The sequence below is a fragment of the Pleurodeles waltl genome, chromosome 10 (genome assembly GCF_031143425.1).
Source record: "Pleurodeles waltl isolate 20211129_DDA chromosome 10, aPleWal1.hap1.20221129, whole genome shotgun sequence".
Classification (NCBI taxonomy): Eukaryota; Metazoa; Chordata; class Amphibia; order Caudata; family Salamandridae; genus Pleurodeles; species Pleurodeles waltl.
The window spans coordinates 80,466,209-80,487,412 of record NC_090449.1 but is presented as its reverse complement, the minus strand read 5'-3'; the positions used below and the strand labels follow the sequence as shown (position 1 = coordinate 80,487,412).

The 21,204-nt window shown below is 38.3% G+C and overlaps 1 protein-coding gene across 1 annotated transcript in view; it reads left to right on the top strand.

The window, feature by feature from the left end:
- The first annotated feature begins 14,401 nt into the window (after positions 1–14,401).
- LOC138262378 (uncharacterized) overlaps positions 14,402–21,204 on the top strand; it is a 269,900-nt gene continuing 263,097 nt past the window's right edge. The window contains exons 1-6 of the mRNA XM_069212276.1: positions 14,402–14,538; positions 14,653–14,756; positions 16,338–16,456; positions 16,939–17,097; positions 18,130–18,338; positions 18,545–18,651. Of these exons, the coding sequence (XP_069068377.1) occupies positions 14,402–14,538; positions 14,653–14,756; positions 16,338–16,456; positions 16,939–17,097; positions 18,130–18,338; positions 18,545–18,651 (835 nt within the window). The remainder of the gene's footprint in view (positions 14,539–14,652; positions 14,757–16,337; positions 16,457–16,938; positions 17,098–18,129; positions 18,339–18,544; positions 18,652–21,204) is intronic.

The window sequence follows — 21,204 nt, the reverse complement described above, 5'->3', positions numbered from 1 at the left end:
TCATTTAGGAATTACATAAAAATAAGTATTCAAGTAGTCCACTGAATCACACAGTCAAAAGTGCACAACACAATGATCAGCAGAATCTTCTATTGACATAGTTGCATGTTAGACCATCTTTAGTTTGAGACTTCTTTCTGCAGGCACATTTGTGGTACACATTTAAGCACAACTGGCTTAGTAAAACTATGGAGCATCAGGTAAATATTTGACTGTCATTACAAATTTGACAAAATGCCTTAACACCTGTTATTTATTGTTTAATGATACCTTTCTATTGTTTAGGTTCTGCATGCACATCAAACACAAATGGAACAGAGGAATGGCTAGTGAAGAATTTGGGTGCCTTTGTCTCTTTGGCTTCAGTCTCGAAAATCTTAGCCCTGTACCCTAATCTAAGCATAGTAAGTGGTGCAGCTGAAAATTATGTTTGCCACAAATGTTGTCGCTACCAGATGGTTTGCCTGAAGTCTTTTCTCACTCCGTCATTGTTTTCATTTTCTATCTTTCATGTCACTGTCTTCATTCAGGGCAGGATGAGTTGCTACAACTAGCAGGATTTAACTATCTGTGATACGTTTTGATATGTTCCTTCAAGCAAGAATAATAGTGCTTCTCAACTCAATTTACAAACTTTTATAAACCAGTGGCAAGATGATTTGGCGGGTGCATTTTCTTTGACACACAATAGATGCATTTGAAATGTCTATTTTAAATACACTCAGGAGAAGTTGTTTAAAATCTGCAATCCGCCTGTTGTACTGACTACAGAAACTATTTAGGTATCTTAATGTATGATTTCATGTAGAGGTATTTGATTTACAGTTAGTTACATGTTAGAGTCCTGCAGTTTCAACATCTTAATTTTGTTTCTGTCATATTCAGGAGGTGCTTTTTCAAAATCTGTCACCAAATGAAACGGCTGTGCTCTTGACTGAACCAGAAGTCATTAACGATTCTAAAATGCTGAAGCAAATACTTAGCCTTGTGACACCAGATGAAGTCCCAGTGTATTTGGAAATGATCCTGTCTACTTCTGAAAAGGTATGTAAACCTATGCAATGGCATTAACTCAAGGGACAACATAAAATAGTGAGTTAAAAAAGTCACTAAAGGTCTGTACTTGAAATATGAACCCAAATAATGAATGAAAATGGGCAATGAAACCTTTTGTAAATAAAACAATGTCACAAAGCTATGATATGAGGAAGATGATTGGCTGATGAACATACAAAAGGCAAGCACCAGTAGAAACAGGGTCTGCAGTTCTATCATTGTAATCAGTATGGAAAAAAACGTAATCAAAAGTTATGAAGTGCAAATGAAGATAGTGACTCATACATTGAGGATGTTTGATGAAGGTCATCTCAAAATGCTGCCTTAGTTTGAGCAATACTCTTCATGCAAGTAGCTTAAAACAACAAATACATGGAGACAATTAGCAAGAAGCAGTAGAAGTTTATGATAAATGTATCAAATGTCCTTAAAAACTAAAAATGTGTTTCAGGCGGGTTTTTTTATTGGAAGGTTAGTTTTATAATTTGAGTGTACACAGTGATTATAGAATAAAGATCATGGAGAGCAACACTAGAAAATACAGTATCACTGAACATGTGTAAACATGTTTCATATAGATTTGGATATATACAAAGAAAATAGATGAAAACATACAGGAGATTGGCACTGCAAAAGATATTGATAAGGCCATTTATATTTCTCTGAAAAATATTTATGAAATGCTCTTATGAATAAGGGCATAGATGGTGTACACAATGTTCCAGTTGCAAAGCATTACTGTTAAGGAATTGCACATTCATGTTTTGTCTATGCTCCTGACTTCGTTTAGTGTTGAAACTGCTAGCTTATATTCAAAGAGTAATTACTTTTTACTACCCAATTGCAATTGTGTTGTTTAATTATCACATTTTCATGTGAGCAAAATGCACTCTTACATTAAAATGTCTAAATGCACAGCCTCTTCTTGGAAACAGCATGGTTGTTTTCCTTAGTTTTACAGAAATAATTCTGAATGTATCGAAAAACACACAATATAATATGTAAGTTTTACTTTCTTAGGCCAATCTCACTGTTTTCCAAGTCAACATGATAAAACAGACACTGATAACTGTTATTTTGGAGAAATTGAGCTCCAACTTCTCTTCCTTCACCATGGACAATTGGAAAAAGTTAATGCAGAAGGATCTGCTTGAACTGTTGGGCAGCTTTAATGAAACTCATCTTCAGCAACTTCCAAAAAATATTACTTGCGCCTCCTACCATGAAATGTAAGTATTTCACGTTATGTTCTACGTGTAACAAGTGAGACTGAATTTGCTGGAAACAAATTCTTGGATAGAATTCTGTAGATTGACATGTCATACAAAGTTGTAATCTTCTTTGGCTTCTACCACAAAAATAGTATCTTAATGGACTCAAGTGTCACCTGGTAGAAAATGGTAAAATATGTTAACTGCTCCTCTATCTTTTGCAGACTGAAAGGATTTGACATGCGCTACTTTTCTCTCACAAGCGGTGAGAGAATAACTGTCTACAGATTTTACATCAAAGAGTTCCTGCACCAAGCATCTGTTCTCACAGGTACGGTAGACATCAATGTTGCTTATTTACTTTTATATCATTCTGTATTATGATGATTGTTATATCACACATTCACACATCAATTTACTGAATTAACCCAAAACAGAGGTGCTGTCAAGTTGTAAAGTGTGTCTGCTGTCTATCTATATGCATGGCTGCTAGGAGCTAAACTGAGTTGAAAAAGCACTCAAATGACTCAGAATGTCATGTCTGAAAATGAGGTGAAAGCTAGAGGTTGTTCCTGATTCACCCTCCCGCTGACGCGCTCTAATGCCGACTGATGACAGACTGCAGTGCAGTACTGTGTGATTGTTAAGCACCCATCATGTCAGTTTTCACTGCGACTTCTGAGTCCACCATAGTCCATGTCAAACTAAAGCCACACATACACCAGGTCTTATATCTGATACCAAAAGGACACAACAGTGTCATTAAACAAGAAGTGATCCATTCTCTGGCTGAAGGCCATTACGTTCTATGTAAAAGAATCTGCCAGGATGGTGCCCAGAATTTCTATAATAACTAGAGGCAGAATGGAGGATTTAGGGTAGTTCATTTCAAACTAAAAATAGGGAGCAAGGGAGTACCGTCCTTCTGCCTTCCTGTTGCTCTATCCAAGGAAATCATCAACATATGAGTGGCCATAGACCCACTACAACTGCAGAAAGGTTTCCAACTATACCACAAGGTGACACTAGGGCCAAATGGAAGTATTCTTAACTGGTAGTGTTGGCTTTCCATAATAGATTGCAGGTACCTCCTATTTTCCTACACGACAGATACAAAGATGCCTCATTGGTATATAAAGTACATGTGTTTGTTGTTTTGGATACCGATTAACACTTGCACCAAAGACAGAATCCTAAAGTTTTGCAGGGAGAAAAATTAACTGAGATTATAGATGTCTAAAATGGAGTAGAACCCTGATCCCTATCACTTTACAGGGAGTATAAATTATATTCTACAACATCAGCAGGTTCATTACTTAACCTCTTGCTCAGAATAATCTCTGCACAATGAGAAGTACCTGTCAAACTCCTGCCACAGCTTTCCTACATAGGATTAGTTTTACATTCTATCAGAAAAAAAACATTTAGTGCAACCTTCCCCTCTTATGTATCCATTTGACGTCCCTGTCATGTTGGAGAATGTTTGTATTTTCAAATAGAGATGTTATTAGCTAAGCCAGCAAAGCTAGCCTAGTGGGCAATCGGTCATGCTGCTGTGGCGTTGCAGTTTGGCAAGTGAAGGCTAACATGTATGTTTGGATGTTTCCCATCACTGTGGTGTAGACGTTGTGGACAACAGTGCTTCCACCAAAATAATAAGGAGGATTGAATTGACGTTCTTTTATTTTTTTCAGATACAACCCTTCTAAGCTGTCTCTGGCAAACCAAGAAAGAAATGACCCTGATGAACTGGGAGATTTCTCCCACCATTTGGGAATTATTTTCTTCTTTTTCCGGTTTGCAGCCACCATGCTTGTTCTGAAGGCCATGAATATGAAACAAACAAACTTAAAGACTGATTCTAATTCATGTGGAGGTTCCATGACTATTAATTGGTTGGACCTGTGGTGGTTAGCCTACATCAAAGCCTTTTAAATAGCAATTCAAACTGGGGCTCCATTTTTGAAAACCAAGCGGTTCTCCTACCACTGAATGAGGAAGGACTGCAATTCAGTAAGCCCACATAATTTTTTAGTTTTTGCTGCTCTTGCCATGCCTCTGCCCATTTCTAAATGATGCTGCAGGAGCTTGCCTGATCTTAGATACATAGAAAACTGCATTGACTGCTGCATCTTGGCAATTGTCTCAGAAACTTTGAGACCATAGGCTGAGAGAAAGGCTTCCTCCAAATCACAGAATCCTCATTGCAAGCCTATTGCTTAATAGCAGGACTCAGAGTTCTCAGACTGATTGCTGCTGTTACATGCATATAGATGCAGGAATATTATGTCAACTGCATCAGGCTTCAACGGAGAGCACTATCAAAGCCTTGGCCATGAGTAGACTTTCTTGAGATGACTACCGGTTGCATTCTCTGGTCAGGATCCGCATCTCTTATTAGGTCATTTGAAAGGAGAAAGCTAGGGAATTGCATATACCAGTGCACTGTCCACGCTTGAAGGTCCAATTGGAGTGGTTGGGATCCAGTCCTATATGTGAATCAAGACAAGCTATGCCACTTGGAACTGTGGGGCTGGTACGTGCGGCTGGTCTGTGGGTCTTGAAATCTTCACCAGAGTTGCAAGAGCTGATGTGGTATAGCTGGTGAAAACGTCAGTGACACATTGTGCATGATTTAAAGCCTTAAAAATAAGCCATAAACGTCCGAGGCCCAAGAAAGCCGACAACGGTGGAACAAAATAGCAGACAAAAATGACTGATAGATCAAGGGTTGTTTGTGACAAGGTTTCACTTGAGAAACTTACTGAGACTGAGAGAAAAACGCTTCTGATCAATAGCACTCACCAAAAAGAAAAAACTGTTGAAGACACACAAATGCTTAAAGATAGGGTTGTGCAGAACATGATGCATACATGCGTGTGATGAACTGTTGTGTACAATTGACTACTTATCAGCAACAGAAGCAATTTGTTGCCACATGTTCACAACTTGATAATGGAAACTTTCACGATGTAAAATTAACTTTAATATTATGTACGAATCCACCACTGACCAAATCAGACACAGAATATACCTCATCATAAGTAACAAACACATTTTGATTTATGACCTTGCCTAGTTTATTGTCATTTATTTTGGCAAGAGCCACAGATGACTTGTGCTAAAGAACTGAAGCTGGTGCAAACTTTATGCTATTACCTTTCACAAGAAGAAACACACTTTTTGACGAGACTAAAGTACATTTTTAATACAACTCTATTTTAGGCGCAGGCATCGCTTGTGATGCACAAGGTATTACATCATGGGTGAAGGAAAATCTAATGCAATTCATTCAGCAATCTAACATTGAAGATCTTGCACAATTCAACAGAAATTTTAGCAAGGTAGGTGTTTTAAAATATACCTTGAAGCATTTTATTTCAAATACAATTGATAGGCAAACATGATATACATGAAGTTGCTTTTGCACCAGGAAGGAATACGGTTCATTTGTTTTAGTAAAATGGACTGAAGGATAAATCAATATTAACACTACTTTCAACATTGAATACATTCAAGATTTAAATGTGAAATTCTTTGCTCTTTATTTTTCTCTAGGTTCTTGCACCCAGTAGTCTTACAGCAGAGGAGCTGGCTGGAATCACCATATATGTGGATGAATTTGAAAATGTAACATTAAAAACATTAATTCTGGGACGCATCTTGCACTTTGACAATGATCAAGAATTTTTACAGTATCTTAGCACTTTGAAGATGACTATTTGTCTAGTAAGTCTTTCATTATGCACAAACGGTGAATCGCTATATTAAAAATAGCTTTATTTCTAAATGACATATTGTGCTCCAGCCAAAATCACTATCTTTTTTTCATTTGTGAACAGAGTGGTTAAGTCAACAACCCTTCTCAACAACCAAGAAAATTAATTAGTAATCCCCTTTTAAAAATGTTTTCTGTTTTTAGCTTTCAATTATTCTCTTCTTTGCATAATTCCACTTCACATTTCAAGCATTTATCATCGATACATTTTGTATGCTTTTTACAGAGCTCAGACCCCTCTACAAATGTGACTTTGTGTAATGCATCAGCTTTCTTCACACTTTCAACTCAAAAAGAGATTTTGAACAACATTTTCTCTGCACTCAACATGAACTGGAGCTTCGAAAACATGAATGAATGGTTCAGACTTTTCCAGATTGTCATTGAACTCTTTCTGAAGGTGATCAATGAATCTGATATATCACGATTACCACTTAACATAACATGTGAAGCTTATCAAGCAATGTAAGTAAAAGTCATCAAAGCTTACTTTCAAATATCTACAGTTATTAGTGAATTGATTGGTGTTCTATTTAGTGCTCAATATTTTCTTATTTTCCCTTTTATAAATGAATACAGAATAAAACAGCTGAGTGATGTATTCCTTGAACTTGGAGTCAATAACGCACATGCCGTTTATGAATTCAGTGAAAAATACCTTTCTCAGCAGTTTCACGAAAAAGGTACTAATTTTTTATTGCAATATAAAGCTTGCGGCTCCGTTGCATTAGGGTGGGTTGTACTTCATCTTTATTCCTGCATCCAGAATTACAGATAATACAATTCTGGAATGCTTGAATACTGCTGTTTTCTAGGTGGAACACTTAGGGCCTCATTACAAGGCTGGCAGGCCGATCGCTGGCCCACCAGTCCCCTGGGGAGGAGACTGCTACGGAGCTGGCGGTCTCCCCCTCACCCATATTACAATGTTTCCATTGGGCTGACTGTCGGAAACCTCCATACTTGGAGGATTCCACCAGTCAGCCCAGTGGAAACAGTGCAGGGGCATTACCCTCGGCTCTAGATGGAGCTGAAGCCAATGCTATAGCACAGAGGAAGCCTCCAGCAGCCGCAGAATGTGCACTGTCTGCTGTAGCAGCCAGTGCGCTTTACGAGAGTTCTGTTCAGGGGGGCCCCTTGCACTGCCCAAGACATGGTCGAGGACAGTGCTGGGTCCCCCCTGTAGACCTAGCACTACCTTTCTGCCAGTCCTTCCATGGCGGTGCAACGGACATGGAAAGGCTAGTGGAAAGGGAATTTGTGATCAGCACCGCAGTGGCTGACCACGACTCCGACCACCAGCATGTTGCTGGGAACCATGTTCCTGGTGGTGGCGGCGGGGGCGGCGGTCCCTTGGCAGTTCGACCGCCAGGGTTATAATTTGGTGGTTGGACTGCCAAGAGTGTGGCGCTATAACCGCCACCTTGAGGCTGATGGTCTTGAGACATCCATCCTCGCAATGAGACTCTTAGTGTACTCTTACAAATGAGAAATTACTACAGGAATCTGAATTGCAAAGCACACTTTTTACAGACATTTTTCTAAAATGTTTCTATCCAATATTCACGTGGTGCAATAAAAGATGTATTGTCGCCTAATGGTGCACTTCACAAAATTTGTTAAAATGACTTTCAAGTACTGATATCAGAAACTAAAATATATGTACCAAGGATATGAAATTAGAGAAAATTCACACAATTGAAGAGATGAGGATGTTACAAGAAAAAGTAGTCTGAAGCTAGACAGAAGTAAACAACTCGCTTTGCATACCAGAAGTTCTTTAAAATGTATTGACAAATGGTGTTTTCATCAAAATACATTTTTATTAATCTACAACAGATACTGGTAAAAACAACAGTGCTGCTTGCTCTCACACTGCAAATCTGGAGCATACAGGTAAATATTACACTTTCTCACATGCAGGCCTGACACAGAATGTTAGATTTAGATGAGGTCACCTTTGTGCAGAATATAACGGAACATCATTTAGGAATTACATAAAAATAAGTATTCAAGTAGTCCACTGAATCACACAGTCAAAAGTGCACAACACAATGATCAGCAGAATCTTCTATTGACATAGTTGCATGTTAGACCATCTTTAGTTTGAGACTTCTTTCTGCAGGCACATTTGTGGTACACATTTAAGCACAACTGGCTTAGTAAAACTATGGAGCATCAGGTAAATATTTGACTGTCATTACAAATTTGACAAAATGCCTTAACACCTGTTATTTAGTGTTTAATTATACCTTTCTATTGTTTAGGTTCTGCATGCATATCAAACACAAATGGAACAGAGGAATGGCTAGTGAAGAATTTGGGTGCCTTTGTCTCTTTGGCTTCAGTCTCGAAAATCTTAGCCCTGTACCCTAATCTAAGCATAGTAAGTGGTGCAGCTGAAAATTATGTTTGTCACAAATGTTGTCGCTACCAGATGGTTTGCCTGAAGTCTTTCCTCACTCCGTCATTGTTTTCATTTTCTATCATTCATGTCACTGTCTTTATTCAGGGCAGGATGAATGGCTACAACTAGCAGGATTTAACTATCTTTGATACGTTTTGATATGTTTCTTCAAGCAAGAATAATAGTGCTTCTCAACTCAATTTACAAACTTTTATAAACCAGTGGCAAGATGATTTTGCGGGTGCATTTTCTTTGACACACAATAGATGCATTTGAAATGTCTATTTTAAATACACTCAGGAGAAGTTGTTTAAAATCTGCAATCAGCCTGTTGTACTGACTACAGAAACTATTTAGGTATCTTAATGTATGATTTTATGTAGAGGTATTTGATTTACAGTTAGTTACATGTTAGAGTCCTGCAGTTTCAACATCTTAATTTTGTTTCTGTCATATTCAGGAGGTGCTTTTTCAAAATCTGTCACCAAATGAAACGGCTGTGCTCTTGACTGAACCAGAAGTCATTAACGATTCTAAAATGCTGAAGCAAATACTTAGCCTTGTGACACCAGATGAAGTCCCAGTGTATTTGGAAATGATCCTGTCTACTTCTGAAAAGGTATGTAAACCTATGCAATGGCATTAACTCAACGGACAACATAAAATAGTGAGTTAAAAAAGTCACTAAAGGTCTGTAATTGAAATATGAATCCAAATAATGAATGAAAATGGGCAATGAAACCTTTTGTAAATAAAACAATGTCAAAAAAGCTATGATATGAGGAAGATGATTGGCTGATGAACATACAAAAGGCAAGCACCAGTAGAAACAGGGTCTGCAGTTCTATCATTGTAATCAGTATGGAAAAAAACGTAATCAAAAGTTATGAAGTGCAAATGAAGATAGTGACTCATGCATTGAGGATGTTTGATGAAGGTCATCTCAAAATGCTGCCTTAGTTTGAGCAATACTCTTCATGCAAGTAGCTTAAAACAACAAATACATGGAGACAATTAGCAAGAAGCAGTAGAGGTTTATGATAAATGTATCAAATCTCCTTAAAAACTAAAAATGTGTTTCAGGCAGTTTTTGTTATTGGAAGGTTAGTGTTATAATTTGAGTGTACACAGTGATAATAGAATAAAGATCATGGAGAGCAACACTAGAAAATACAGTATCACAGAACATGTGTAAACATGTTTCATATAGATTTGGATATATATAAAGAAAATAGATAAAAACATACAGGAGATTGGCAGTGCAAAAGATATTGATAAGGCCATTTATATTTCTCTGAAAAATATTTATGAAATGCTCTTATGAATAAGGGCATAGATGGTGTACACAATGTTCCAGTTGCAAAGCATTACTGTTAAGGAATTGCACATTCATGTTTTGTCTATGCTCCTGACTTCGTTTAGTGTTGAAACTGCTAGCTTATATTCAAAGAGTAATTACTTTTTACTACCCAATTGCAATTGTGTTGTTTAATTATCACATTTTCATGTGAGCAAAATGCACTCTTACATTAAAATGTCTAAATGCACAGCCTCTTCTTGGAAACAGCATGGTTGTGTTCCTTAGTTTTACAGAAATAATTCTGAATGTAGCGAAAAACACACAATATAACATGTAAGTTTTACTTTTTTAGGCCAATCTCACTGTTTTCCAAGTCAACATGATAAAACAGACACTGATAACTGTTATGTTGGAGAAATTGAGCTCCAACTTCTCTTCCTTCACCATGGACAATTGGAAAAAGTTAATGCAGAAGGATCTGCTTGAACTGTTGGGCAGCTTTAATGAAACTCATCTTCAGCAACTTCCAAAAAATATTACTTGCGCCTCCTACCATGAAATGTAAGTATTTCACTTTATGTTCTACGTGTAACAACTAAGACGGAATTTGCTGGAAACAAATTCTTGGATAGAATTCTGTAGATTGACATGTCATACAAAGTTGTAATCTTCTTTGGCTTCTACCACAAAAATGGTAACTTAATGGACTCAAGTGTCACCTGGTAGAACATGGTAAAATATGTTAACTGCTCCTCTGTCTTTTGCAGACTGAAAGGATTTGACATGCGCTACTTTTCTCTTACAAGCGATGAGAGAATAACTGTCTACAGATTTTACATCAAAGAGTTCCTGCACCAAGCATCTGTTCTCACAGGTACGGTAGACATCAATGTTGCTTATTTACTTTTATATCATTCTGTATTATGATGATTGTTATATCACACATTCACACATCAATTTACTGAATTAACCCAAAACAGAGGTGCTGTCAAGTTGTAAAGTGTGTCTGCTCTCTATCTATATGCATGGCTTCTAGGAGCTAAACTGAGATGAAAAAGCGATCAAATGACTCAGAATGTCATGTCTGAAAATTAGGTGAAAGCTAGAGGTTGTTCCTGATTCACCCTCCCGCTGACGCGCTCTAATGCCGACTGATGACAGACTGCAGTGCAGTACTGTGTGATTGTTAAGCACCCATCATATCAGTTTTCACTGCGACTTCTGAGTCCACCATAGTCCCTGTCAAACTAAAGCCACACATACACCAGGTCTTATATGTGATACCAAAAGGACACAACAGTGTCATTAAACAAGAAGTGATCCATTCTCTGGCTGAAGGCCATTACGTTCTATGTAAAAGAATCTGTCAGGATGGTGCCCAGAATTTCTATAATAACTAGAGGCAGAATGGAGGATTTAGGGTAGTTCATTTCAAACTAAAAATAGGGAGCAAGGGAGTACCGTCCTTCTGCCTTCCTGTTGCTCTATCCAAGGAAATCATTAACATATGAGTGGCCACAGACCCACTACAACTGCAGAAAGGTTTCCAACTATACCACAAGGTGACACTAGGGCCAAATGGAAGTATTCTTAACTGGTAGTGTTGGCTTTCCATAATAGATTGCAGGTACCTCCTATTTTCCTACACGACAGATACACAGGTGCCCCATTGGTATATAAAGTACATGTGTTTGTTGTTTTGGATACCGATTAACACTTGCACCAAAGCCAGAATCCTAAAGTTTTGCAGGGAGAAAAATTAACTGAGATTATAGATGTCTAAAATGGAGTAGAACCCTGATCCCTATCACTTTACAGGGAGTATAAATTATATTCTACAACATCAGCAGGTTCAGTACTTAACCTCTTGCTCAGAATAATCTCTGCACAATGAGAAGTACCTGTCAAACTCCTGCCACAGCTTTCCTCCATGGGATAAGCTTTACATTCTATCAGAAAAAAAACATTTAGTGCAACTTCCCCCCTTATGTATCCATTTGACGTCCCTGTCATGTTGGAGAATGTTTGTATTTTCAAATAGAGATGTTATTAGCTAAGCCAGCAAAGCTAGCCTAGTGGGCAATCGGTCATGCTGCTGTGGCGTTGCAGTTTGGCAAGTGAAGGCTAACATGTTTGCTTGGATGTTTTCCATCACTCTGGTGTAGACGTTGTGGACAACAGTGCTTCCACCAAAATAATAAGGAGGCTTGAATTGACGTTCTTTTATTTTATTCAGATACAACCCTTCTAAGCTGTCTCTGGCAAACCAAGAAAGAAATGACCCTGATGAACTGGGAGATTTCTCCCACCATTTGGGAATTATTTTCTTCTTTTTCCGGTTTGCAGCCACCATGCTTGTTCTGAAGGCCATGAATATGAAACAAACAAACTTAAAGACTGATTCTAATTCATGTGGAGGTTCCATGACTATTAATTGGTTGAACCTGTGGTGGTTAGCCTACATCAAAGCCTTTTAAATAGCAATTCAAACTGGGGCTCCATTTTTGAAAACCAAGCAGTTCTCCCACCACTAAATGAGGAAGGACTGTAATTCAGTAAGCCCACATAATTTTTTAGTTTTTGCTGCTCTTGCCATGCCTCTGCCCATTTCTAAATGATGCTGCAGGAGCTTGCCTGATCTTAGATACATAGAAAACTGCATTGACTGCTGCATCTTGGCAATTGTCTCAGAAACTTTGAGACGATAGGCTGAGAGAAAGGCTTCCTCCAAATCACAGAATCCTCATTGCAAGCCTATTGCTTAATAGCAGGACTCAGAGTTCTCAGACTGATTGCTGCTGTTACATGCATATAGATGCAGGAATATTATGTCAACTGCATCAGGCTTCAACGGAGAGCACTATCAAAGCCTTGGCCATGAGTAGACTTTCTTGAGATGACTACCAGTTGCATTCTCTGGTCAGGATCCGCATCTCTTATTAGGTCATTTGAAAGGAGAAGGCTAGGGAATTGCATATACCAGTGCACTGTCCATGCTTGAAGGTCCAATTGGAGCGGTTGGGATCCAGTCCTATATGTGAATCAAGACAAGCTATGCCACTAGGAACTGTGGGGCTGGTACGTGCGGCTGGTCTGTGGGTCTTGAAAGCTTCACCAGAGTTGCAAGAGCTGATGTGGTATAGCTGGTGAAAACATCAGTGACACATTGTGCATGATTTAAAGCCTTAAAAATGAGCCATAAACGTCCGAGGCCCAAGAAAGCCGACAACGGTGGAACAAAATAACAGACAAAAATGACTGATAGATCAAGGGTTGTTTGTGACAAGGTTTCACTTGAGAAACTTACTGAGACTGAAAGAAAAACGCTTCTGATCAATAGCACTCACCAAAAAGAAAAAACTGTTGAAGACACACAAATGCTTAAAGATAGGGTTGTGCAGAACATGATGCATACATGCGTGTGATGATCTGTTGTGTACAATTGACCACTTATCAGCAACAGAAGCAATTTGTTGCCACATGTTCACAACTTGATAATGGAAACTTTCACGATGTAAAATTAACTTTAATATTATGTACGAATCCACCACTGACCAAATCAGACACAGAATATACCTCATCATAAGTAACAAACACATTTTGATTTATGACCTTGCCTAGTTTATTGTCATTTATTTTGGCAAGAGCTACAGATGACTTGTGCTAAAGAACTGAAGCTGGTGCAAACTTTATGCTATTACCTTTCACAAGAAGAAACGCACTTTTTGACGAGACTAAAGTACATTTTTAATACAACTCTATTTTAGGCGCAGGCATCGCTTGTGATGCACAAGGTATTACATCATGGGTGGAGGAAAATCTAATGCAATTCATTCAGCAATCTAACATTGAAGATCTTGCACAATTCAACAAAAATTTTAGCAAGGTAGGTGTTTTAAAATATACCTTGAAGCATTTTATTTCAAATACAATTGATAGGCAAACATGAAATACATGAAGTTGCTTTTGCACCAGGAAGGAATACGGTTCATTTGTTTTAGTAAAATGGACTGAAGGATAAATCAATATTAACACTACTTTCAACATTGAATACATTCAAGATTTAAATGTGAAATTCTTTGCTCTTTATTTGTCTCTAGGTTCTTGCACCCAGTAGTCTTACAGCAGAGGAGCTGGCTGGAATCACCATATATGTGGATGAATTTGAAAATGTAACATTAAAAACATTAATTCTGGGACGCATCTTGCACTTTGACAATGATCAAGAATTTTTACAGTATCTTAGCACTTTGAAGATGACTATTTGTCTAGTAAGTCTTTCATTATGCACAAACGGTGAATCGATATATTAAAAATAGCTTTATTTCTAAATGACATATTGTGCTCCAGCCAAAATCACTATCTTTTTTTCATTTGTGAACAGAGTGGTTAAGTCAACAACCCTTCTCAACAACCAAGAAAATTAATTAGTAATCCCCTTTTAAAAAATGTTTTCTGTTTTTAGCTATCAATTATTCTATTCTTTGCATAATTCCACTTCACATTTCAAGCATTTATCATTGATACATTTTGTATGCTTTTTACAGAGCTCAGACCCCTCTACAAATGTGACTTTCTGTAATGCATCAGCTTTCTTCACACTTTCAACTCAAAAAGAGATTTTGAACAACATTTTCTCTGCACTCAACATGAACTGGAGCTTCGAAAACATGAATGAATGGGTCAGACTTTTCCAGATTGTCATTGAACTCTTTCTGAAGGTGATCAATGAATCTGATATATCACGATTACCACTTAACATAACATGTGAAGCTTATCAAGCAATGTAAGTAAAAGTCATCAAAGCTTACTTTCAAATATCTACAGTTATTAGTGAATTGATTGGTGTTCTATTTAGTTCTCAATATTTTCTTATTTTCCCTTTTATAAATGAATACAGAATAAAACAGCTGAGTGATGTATTCCTTGAACTTGGAGTCAATAACGCACATGCCGTTTATGAATTCAGTGAAAAATACCTTTCTCAGCAGTTTCACGAAGAAGGTACTAATTTGTTATTGCAATATAAAGCTTGCGGCTCCGTTGCATTAGGGTGGGTTGTACTTCATCTTTATTCCTGCATCCAGAATTACAGATAATACAATTCTGGAATGCTTGAATACTGCTGTTTTCTAGGTGGAACACTTAGGGCCTCATTACAAGGCTGGCAGGACGATTGCTGGCCCACCAGTCCCCTGGGGAGGAGACTGCTGCGGAGCTGGCGGTCTCCCCCTCACCCATATTACAATGTTTCCATTGGGCTGACTGGCGGAAACCTCGATACTTGGAGGATTCCACCAGTCAGCCCAGTGGAAACAGTGCAGGGGCATTACCCTCGGCTCCAGATGGAGCTGAAGCCAATGCCATAGCACAGAGGAAGCCTCCAGCAGCCACAGAATGTGCACTGTCTGCTGTAGCAGACAGTGCGCTTTACGAGAGTTCTGTTCAGGGGGGCCCCTTGCACTGCCCAAGACATGGTCGAGGACAGTGCTGGGTCCCCCCTGTAGACCTAGCACTACCTTTCTGCCAGTCATTCCATGGCGGTGCAACCGACATGGAAAGGCTCGTGGAAAGGGAATTTGTGATCAGCACCGCAGTGGCTGACCACGACTCCGACCACCAACATGCTGCTGGGAACCATGTTCCTGGTGGTGGCGGCGGGGGCGGCGGTCCCTTGGCAGTTCGACCGCCAGGGTTATAATTTGGTGGTTGGACTGCCAAGAGTGTGGCGCTATAACTGCCACCTTGAGGCTGATGGTCTTGAGACATCCATCCTCGCAATGAGACTCTTAGTGTACTCTTACAAATGAGAAATTACTACAGGAATCTGAATTGCAAAGCACACTTTTTACAGACATTTTTCTAAAATGTTTCTATCCAAAATTCACGTGGTGCAATAAAAGATGTATTGTCGCCTAATGGTGCACTTCACAAAATTTGTTAAAATGACTTTCAGTACTGATATCAGAAACTAAAATATATGTACCAAGGATATGAAATTAGAGAAAATTCACACAATTGAAGAGATGAGGATGTTACAAGAAAAAGTAGTCTGAAGCTAGACAGAAGTAAACAACTCGCTTTGCATACCAGAAGTTCTTTAAAATGTATTGACAAATGGTGTTTTCATCAAAATACATTTTTATTAATCTACAACAGATACTGGTAAAAACAACAGTGCTGCTTGCTCTCACTGCAAATCTGGAGCATACAGGTAAATATTACACTTTCTCACATGCAGGCCTGACACAGAATGTTAGATTTAGATGAGGTCACCTTTGTGAAGAATATAACGGAACATCATTTAGGAATTACATAAAAATAAGTATTCAAGTAGTCCACTGAATCACACAGTCAAAAGTGCACAACACAATGATCAGCAGAATCTTCTATTGACATAGTTGCATGTTAGACCATCTTTAGTTTGAGACTTTTTTCTGCAGGCACATTTGTGGTACACATTTAAGCACAACTGGCTTAGTAAAACTATGGAGCATCAGGTAAATATTTGACTGTCATTACAAATTTGACAAAATGCCTTAACACCTGTTATTTAGTGTTTAATTATACCTTTCTATTGTTTAGGTTCTGCATGCAAATCAAACACAAATGGAACAGAGGAATGGCTAGTGAAGAATTTGGGTGCCTTTGTCTCTTTGGCTTCAGTCTCGAAAATCTTAGCCCTGTACCCTAATCTAAGCCTAGTAAGTGGTGCAGCTGAAAATTATGTTTGTCACAAATGTTGTCGCTACCAGATGGTTTGCCTGAAGTCTTTCCTCACTCCGTCATTGTTTTTCATTTTCTATCTTTCATGTCACTGTCTTCATTCAGGGCAGGATGAGTGGCTACAACTAGCAGGATTTAACTATCTTTGATACGTTTTGATATGTTTCTTCAAGCAAGAATAATAGTGCTTCTCAACTCAATTTACAAACTTTTATAAACCAGTGGCAAGATGATTTGGCGGGTGCATTTTCTTTGACACACAATAGATGCATTTGAAATGTCTATTTTAAATACACTCAGAAGAAGTTGTTTAAAATCTGCAATCAGCCTGTTGTACTGACTACAGAAACTATTTAGGTATCTTAATGTATGATTTCATGTAGAGGTATTTGATTTACAGTTAGACACATGTTAGAGTCCTGCAGTTTCAACATCTTAATTTTGTTTCTCTCATATTCAGGAGGTGCTTTTTCAAAATCTGTCACCAAATGAAACGGCTGTGCTCTTGACTGAACCAGAAGTCATTAACGATTCTAAAATGCTGAAGCAAATACTTAGCCTTGTGACACCAGATGAAGTCCCAGTGTATTTGGAAATGATCCTGTCTAGTTCTGAAAAGGTATGTAAACCTATGCAATGGCATTAACTGAAGGGACAACATAAAATAGTGAGTTAAAAAAGTCACTAAAGGTCTGTAATTGAAATATGAATCCAAATAATGAATGAAAATGGGCAATGAAACCTTTTGTAAATAAAACAATGTCACAAAGCTATGATATGAGGAAGATGATTGGCTGATGAACATACAAAAGGCAAGCACCAGTAGAAACAGGGTGTGCAGTTCTATCATTGTAATCAGTATGGAAAAAAACATAATCAAAAGTTATGAAGTGCAAATGAAGATAGTGACTCATACATTGAGGATGTTTGATGAAGGTCATCTCAAAATGCTGCCTTAGTTTGAGCAATATTCTTCATGCAAGTAGCTTAAAACAACAAATACATGGAGTCAATTAGCAAGAAGCAGTAGAAGTTTATGATAAATGTATCAAATGTCCTTAAAAACTAAAAATGTGTTTCAGGCAGTTTTTGTTATTGGAAGGTTAGTGTTATAATTTGAGTGTACACAGTGATTATAGAATAAAGATCATGGAGAGCAACACTAGAAAATACAGTATCACAGAACATGTGTAAACATGTTTCATATAGATTTGGATATATACAAAGAAAATAGATAAAAACATACAGGAGATTGGCACTGCAAAAGATATTGATAAGGCCATTTATATTTCTCTGAAAAATATTTATGAAATGCTCTTATGAATAAGGGCATAGATGGTGTACACAATGTTCCAGTTGCAAAGCATTACTGTTAAGGAATTGCACATTCATGTTTTGTCTATGCTCCTGACTTCGTTTAGTGTTGAAACTGCTAGCTTATATTCAAAAAGTAATTACTTTTTACTACCCAATTGCAATTGTGTTGTTTAATTATCACATTTTCATGTGAGCAAAATGCACTCTTACATTAAAATGTCTAAATGCACAGCCTCTTCTTGGAAACAGCATGGTTGTGTTCCTTAGTTTTACAGAAATAATTCTGAATGCATCGAAAAACACACAATATAACATGTAAGTTTTACTTTTTTAGGCCAATCTCACTGTTTTCCAAGTCAACATGATAAAACAGACACTGATAACTGTTATTTTGGAGAAATTGAGCTCCAACTTCTCTTCCTTCACCTTGGACAATTGGAAAAAGTTAATGCAGAAGGATCTGCTTGAACTGTTGGGCAGCTTTAATGAAACTCATCTTCAGCAACTTCCAAAAAATATTACTTGCGCCTCCTACCATGAAATGTAAGTATTTCTCTTTATGTTCTACTTGTAACAACTGAGACTGAATTTGCTGGAAACAAATTCTTGGAAAAACTTCTGTAGATTGACATGTCATACAAATTTGTAATCTTCTTTGGCTTCTACCACAAAAATGGTATCTTAATGGACTCAAGTGTCACCTGGTAGAAAATGATAAAATATGTTAACTGCTCCTCTATCTTTTGCAGACTGAAAGGATTTGACATGCGCTACTTTTCTCTCACAAGCGATGAGAGAATAACTGTGTACAGATTTTACATCAAAGAGTTCCTGCACCAAGCATCTGTTCTCACAGGTACGGTAGACATCAATGTTGCTTATTTACTTTTATATCATTCTGTATTATGATGATTGTTATATCACACATTCACACATCAATTTACTGAATTAACCCAAAACATAGGTGCTTACAAGTTGTAAAGTGTGTCTGCTGTCTATCTATATGCATGGCTTCTAGGAGCTAAACTGAGATGAAAAAGCACTCACTGAATGTCATGTCTGAAAATTAGGTGAAAGCTGGAGGTTGTTCCTGATTCACCCTCTCACTGACCTGCTCTAATGCCGACTGATGACAAATGCAGTGCATCACTGTGTGATTGTTGTGCACTTGTCATACAAGTTTGTCTGAAACTTCTGAGTCCACCAGCATCCCTGTCAAACTAAACTCACACTGAATTTTGTATCTGGTACTAAAGGAACACTGCAGTGTCATTAGTCAAGATCTAATCCATGCTCCAGTCGATATCAATAACCTTTTATTGAAATCTTTTTTTTTGCCAGCCTGGTGCCCAGCAATGCCGTAATAAACTAAAGTAGCAAGGAATGTTTGGGGTAGTTCATTTCAAACTGTTTTTTGGGCCCGACACACATTGTCACCCCATAAACTTATTTGCTGAATTTGTTTCGTTGACTTTAGACCTCTGTGCACTTTACCATTGCTAATCAGTGCTAAAGTGTTTGTGCTCTCCCTTCTAAACATGGTAAATGTGGCTTACAACTGATTGGCGTATCTAATTCACTTATAAGTCCCTTGTAGAATGTCAGCCATACATCCAGGGCCTGAAATTAAAGTGAGTCTTTAGTACTTATTGTGCCAATTTAACTTGGCAATAACCGCCTTGCCAAGCCTTAAACTCCCCTTTCAATTGCATATGCAAACCATAAGGTAGGTCCTTGGTAGACCATAGGGCAGGGTGCATTGTAATTAAAAAGTTGGACATGTAATTTCAGTTTTACATGTTCTGGTAGCGAGAAACTCCTAAATTAGTTTTTCACTACTGTGAGGCCTATCTCTCCCATAGGATAACCATGGGTTGCTTTATTAGTTTTAATTGGGGGCAGGTAAACAGAACATGTTTGGTATCTGTGAAATTGTAATTAAAAATCCTTTTTTTATTGTAAAGTCAGATTTTAAATTACAATTTTGAAAATGCCACTTTTAGAAAGTTTGGATTTTCCTGCCCTTTGCCGTTTGGTGGCTGCAGCCTGTTATAGGTCACATGACTGACTATAGTTGGCAGTTAGACTTTGTGAATTCCTCCCTGACAGCCACAGAATAGTGTGATTAGATGTGCCCAAATCGGCCATCTGTTCGCACAGCCCCACTTGCAGCGGAATAGGCTGTGCTTTGTCTTCACACAAAGGGCTTGTCACTGTTGCTTTGGTCCTGGAGCCAGCTTGGGGCCAGGGTGGGAGAGCCAGGAAATTCCAAGGACTTCAAAGGGAAACCTCTAGAAACTTCACCTAACTCAATGAAGGCACCAGGTATAAAAATAGGGCCTCTGACCCACTCTTCAGTTTACTTTCTGGACCAGCAAAATGTGCTCTCAGAAGCATGGGCGGCTCCTCCGCTAGTTGGGCCTGACTTCATGGCAGCTCCCCTACGTTCTTCGCACCAGAAAATCTTGTTGATCAGTCCTTTGCCACTGGGGTATCCAACCCCGTGGAACTCTTGTTGGCTACAGCCTCCTGCCTCATCCTGTTGGAGATTTTCAACTACCATAAAAGAGACTTAACGTACAAATCTTCCCTTTGACTTCGTCCAGTGGCTCCCCAGCAATGACCCTTCCTCCTTGGAAACAACCTGCAGCCTTGCCTCACTTAACTTTTCATTATCTGAACTTTTTCCCCTGTATTTCTTCAAAGTCTGAATGTAAGCAATGACCAGGCCCAATCCACTTCTTATATTGGATCCGAGTTCCATCACTGTCAGCCATATTTTTCAACTTTGACCCAGTCTTGTGCGACCAGATACCCGCAGGTGGCACTTTGATGTTATAGGCACTAGATTTCACTTTAACCTTTTAAAATTCATAACTTTATACTGATTGGATTTTTGTAATTTTGGTGTCAAATAATGTATTAAAATTTACTTTCTTTTTTCTAAATTCGTGTGTGATTTTTCTTGCGTTGTGTTCTCACTTTATTACTGTTTGTATGCTGCTTAAATACTTTACACATTCCCTCTAAGTTAAGCCTGACTGCTTTTTGTACCAAGCTACCCAGAGTTAACCAGAAGCTAATTTAGTGAATTTTTTAGGTTCACCCTCCCAGTCATTGTGGTTGTTGCTTAAACAGGGGGTCACCTCCCAGTCAGCCAACAACCCAATTTCTCACACTACTGGATCGTGAGCCAAAGCCGGCATCTTGAAGTTTTGCCAGGAGAGAAACAGGCTTCGATGACAAGGATGGAATAAAACTGTGTTCCCTACCTCCTTAGAAAGACTATTAATTGGGAGTCTACGACATCAGGAAGTTCAGAACTCAAACTCTTTCTCAGCACAACCTCTGCACAAAGCGATGCACCTGCCAAAGTCCTGCCACACCTGTCCATGATGGCAATGCTTTC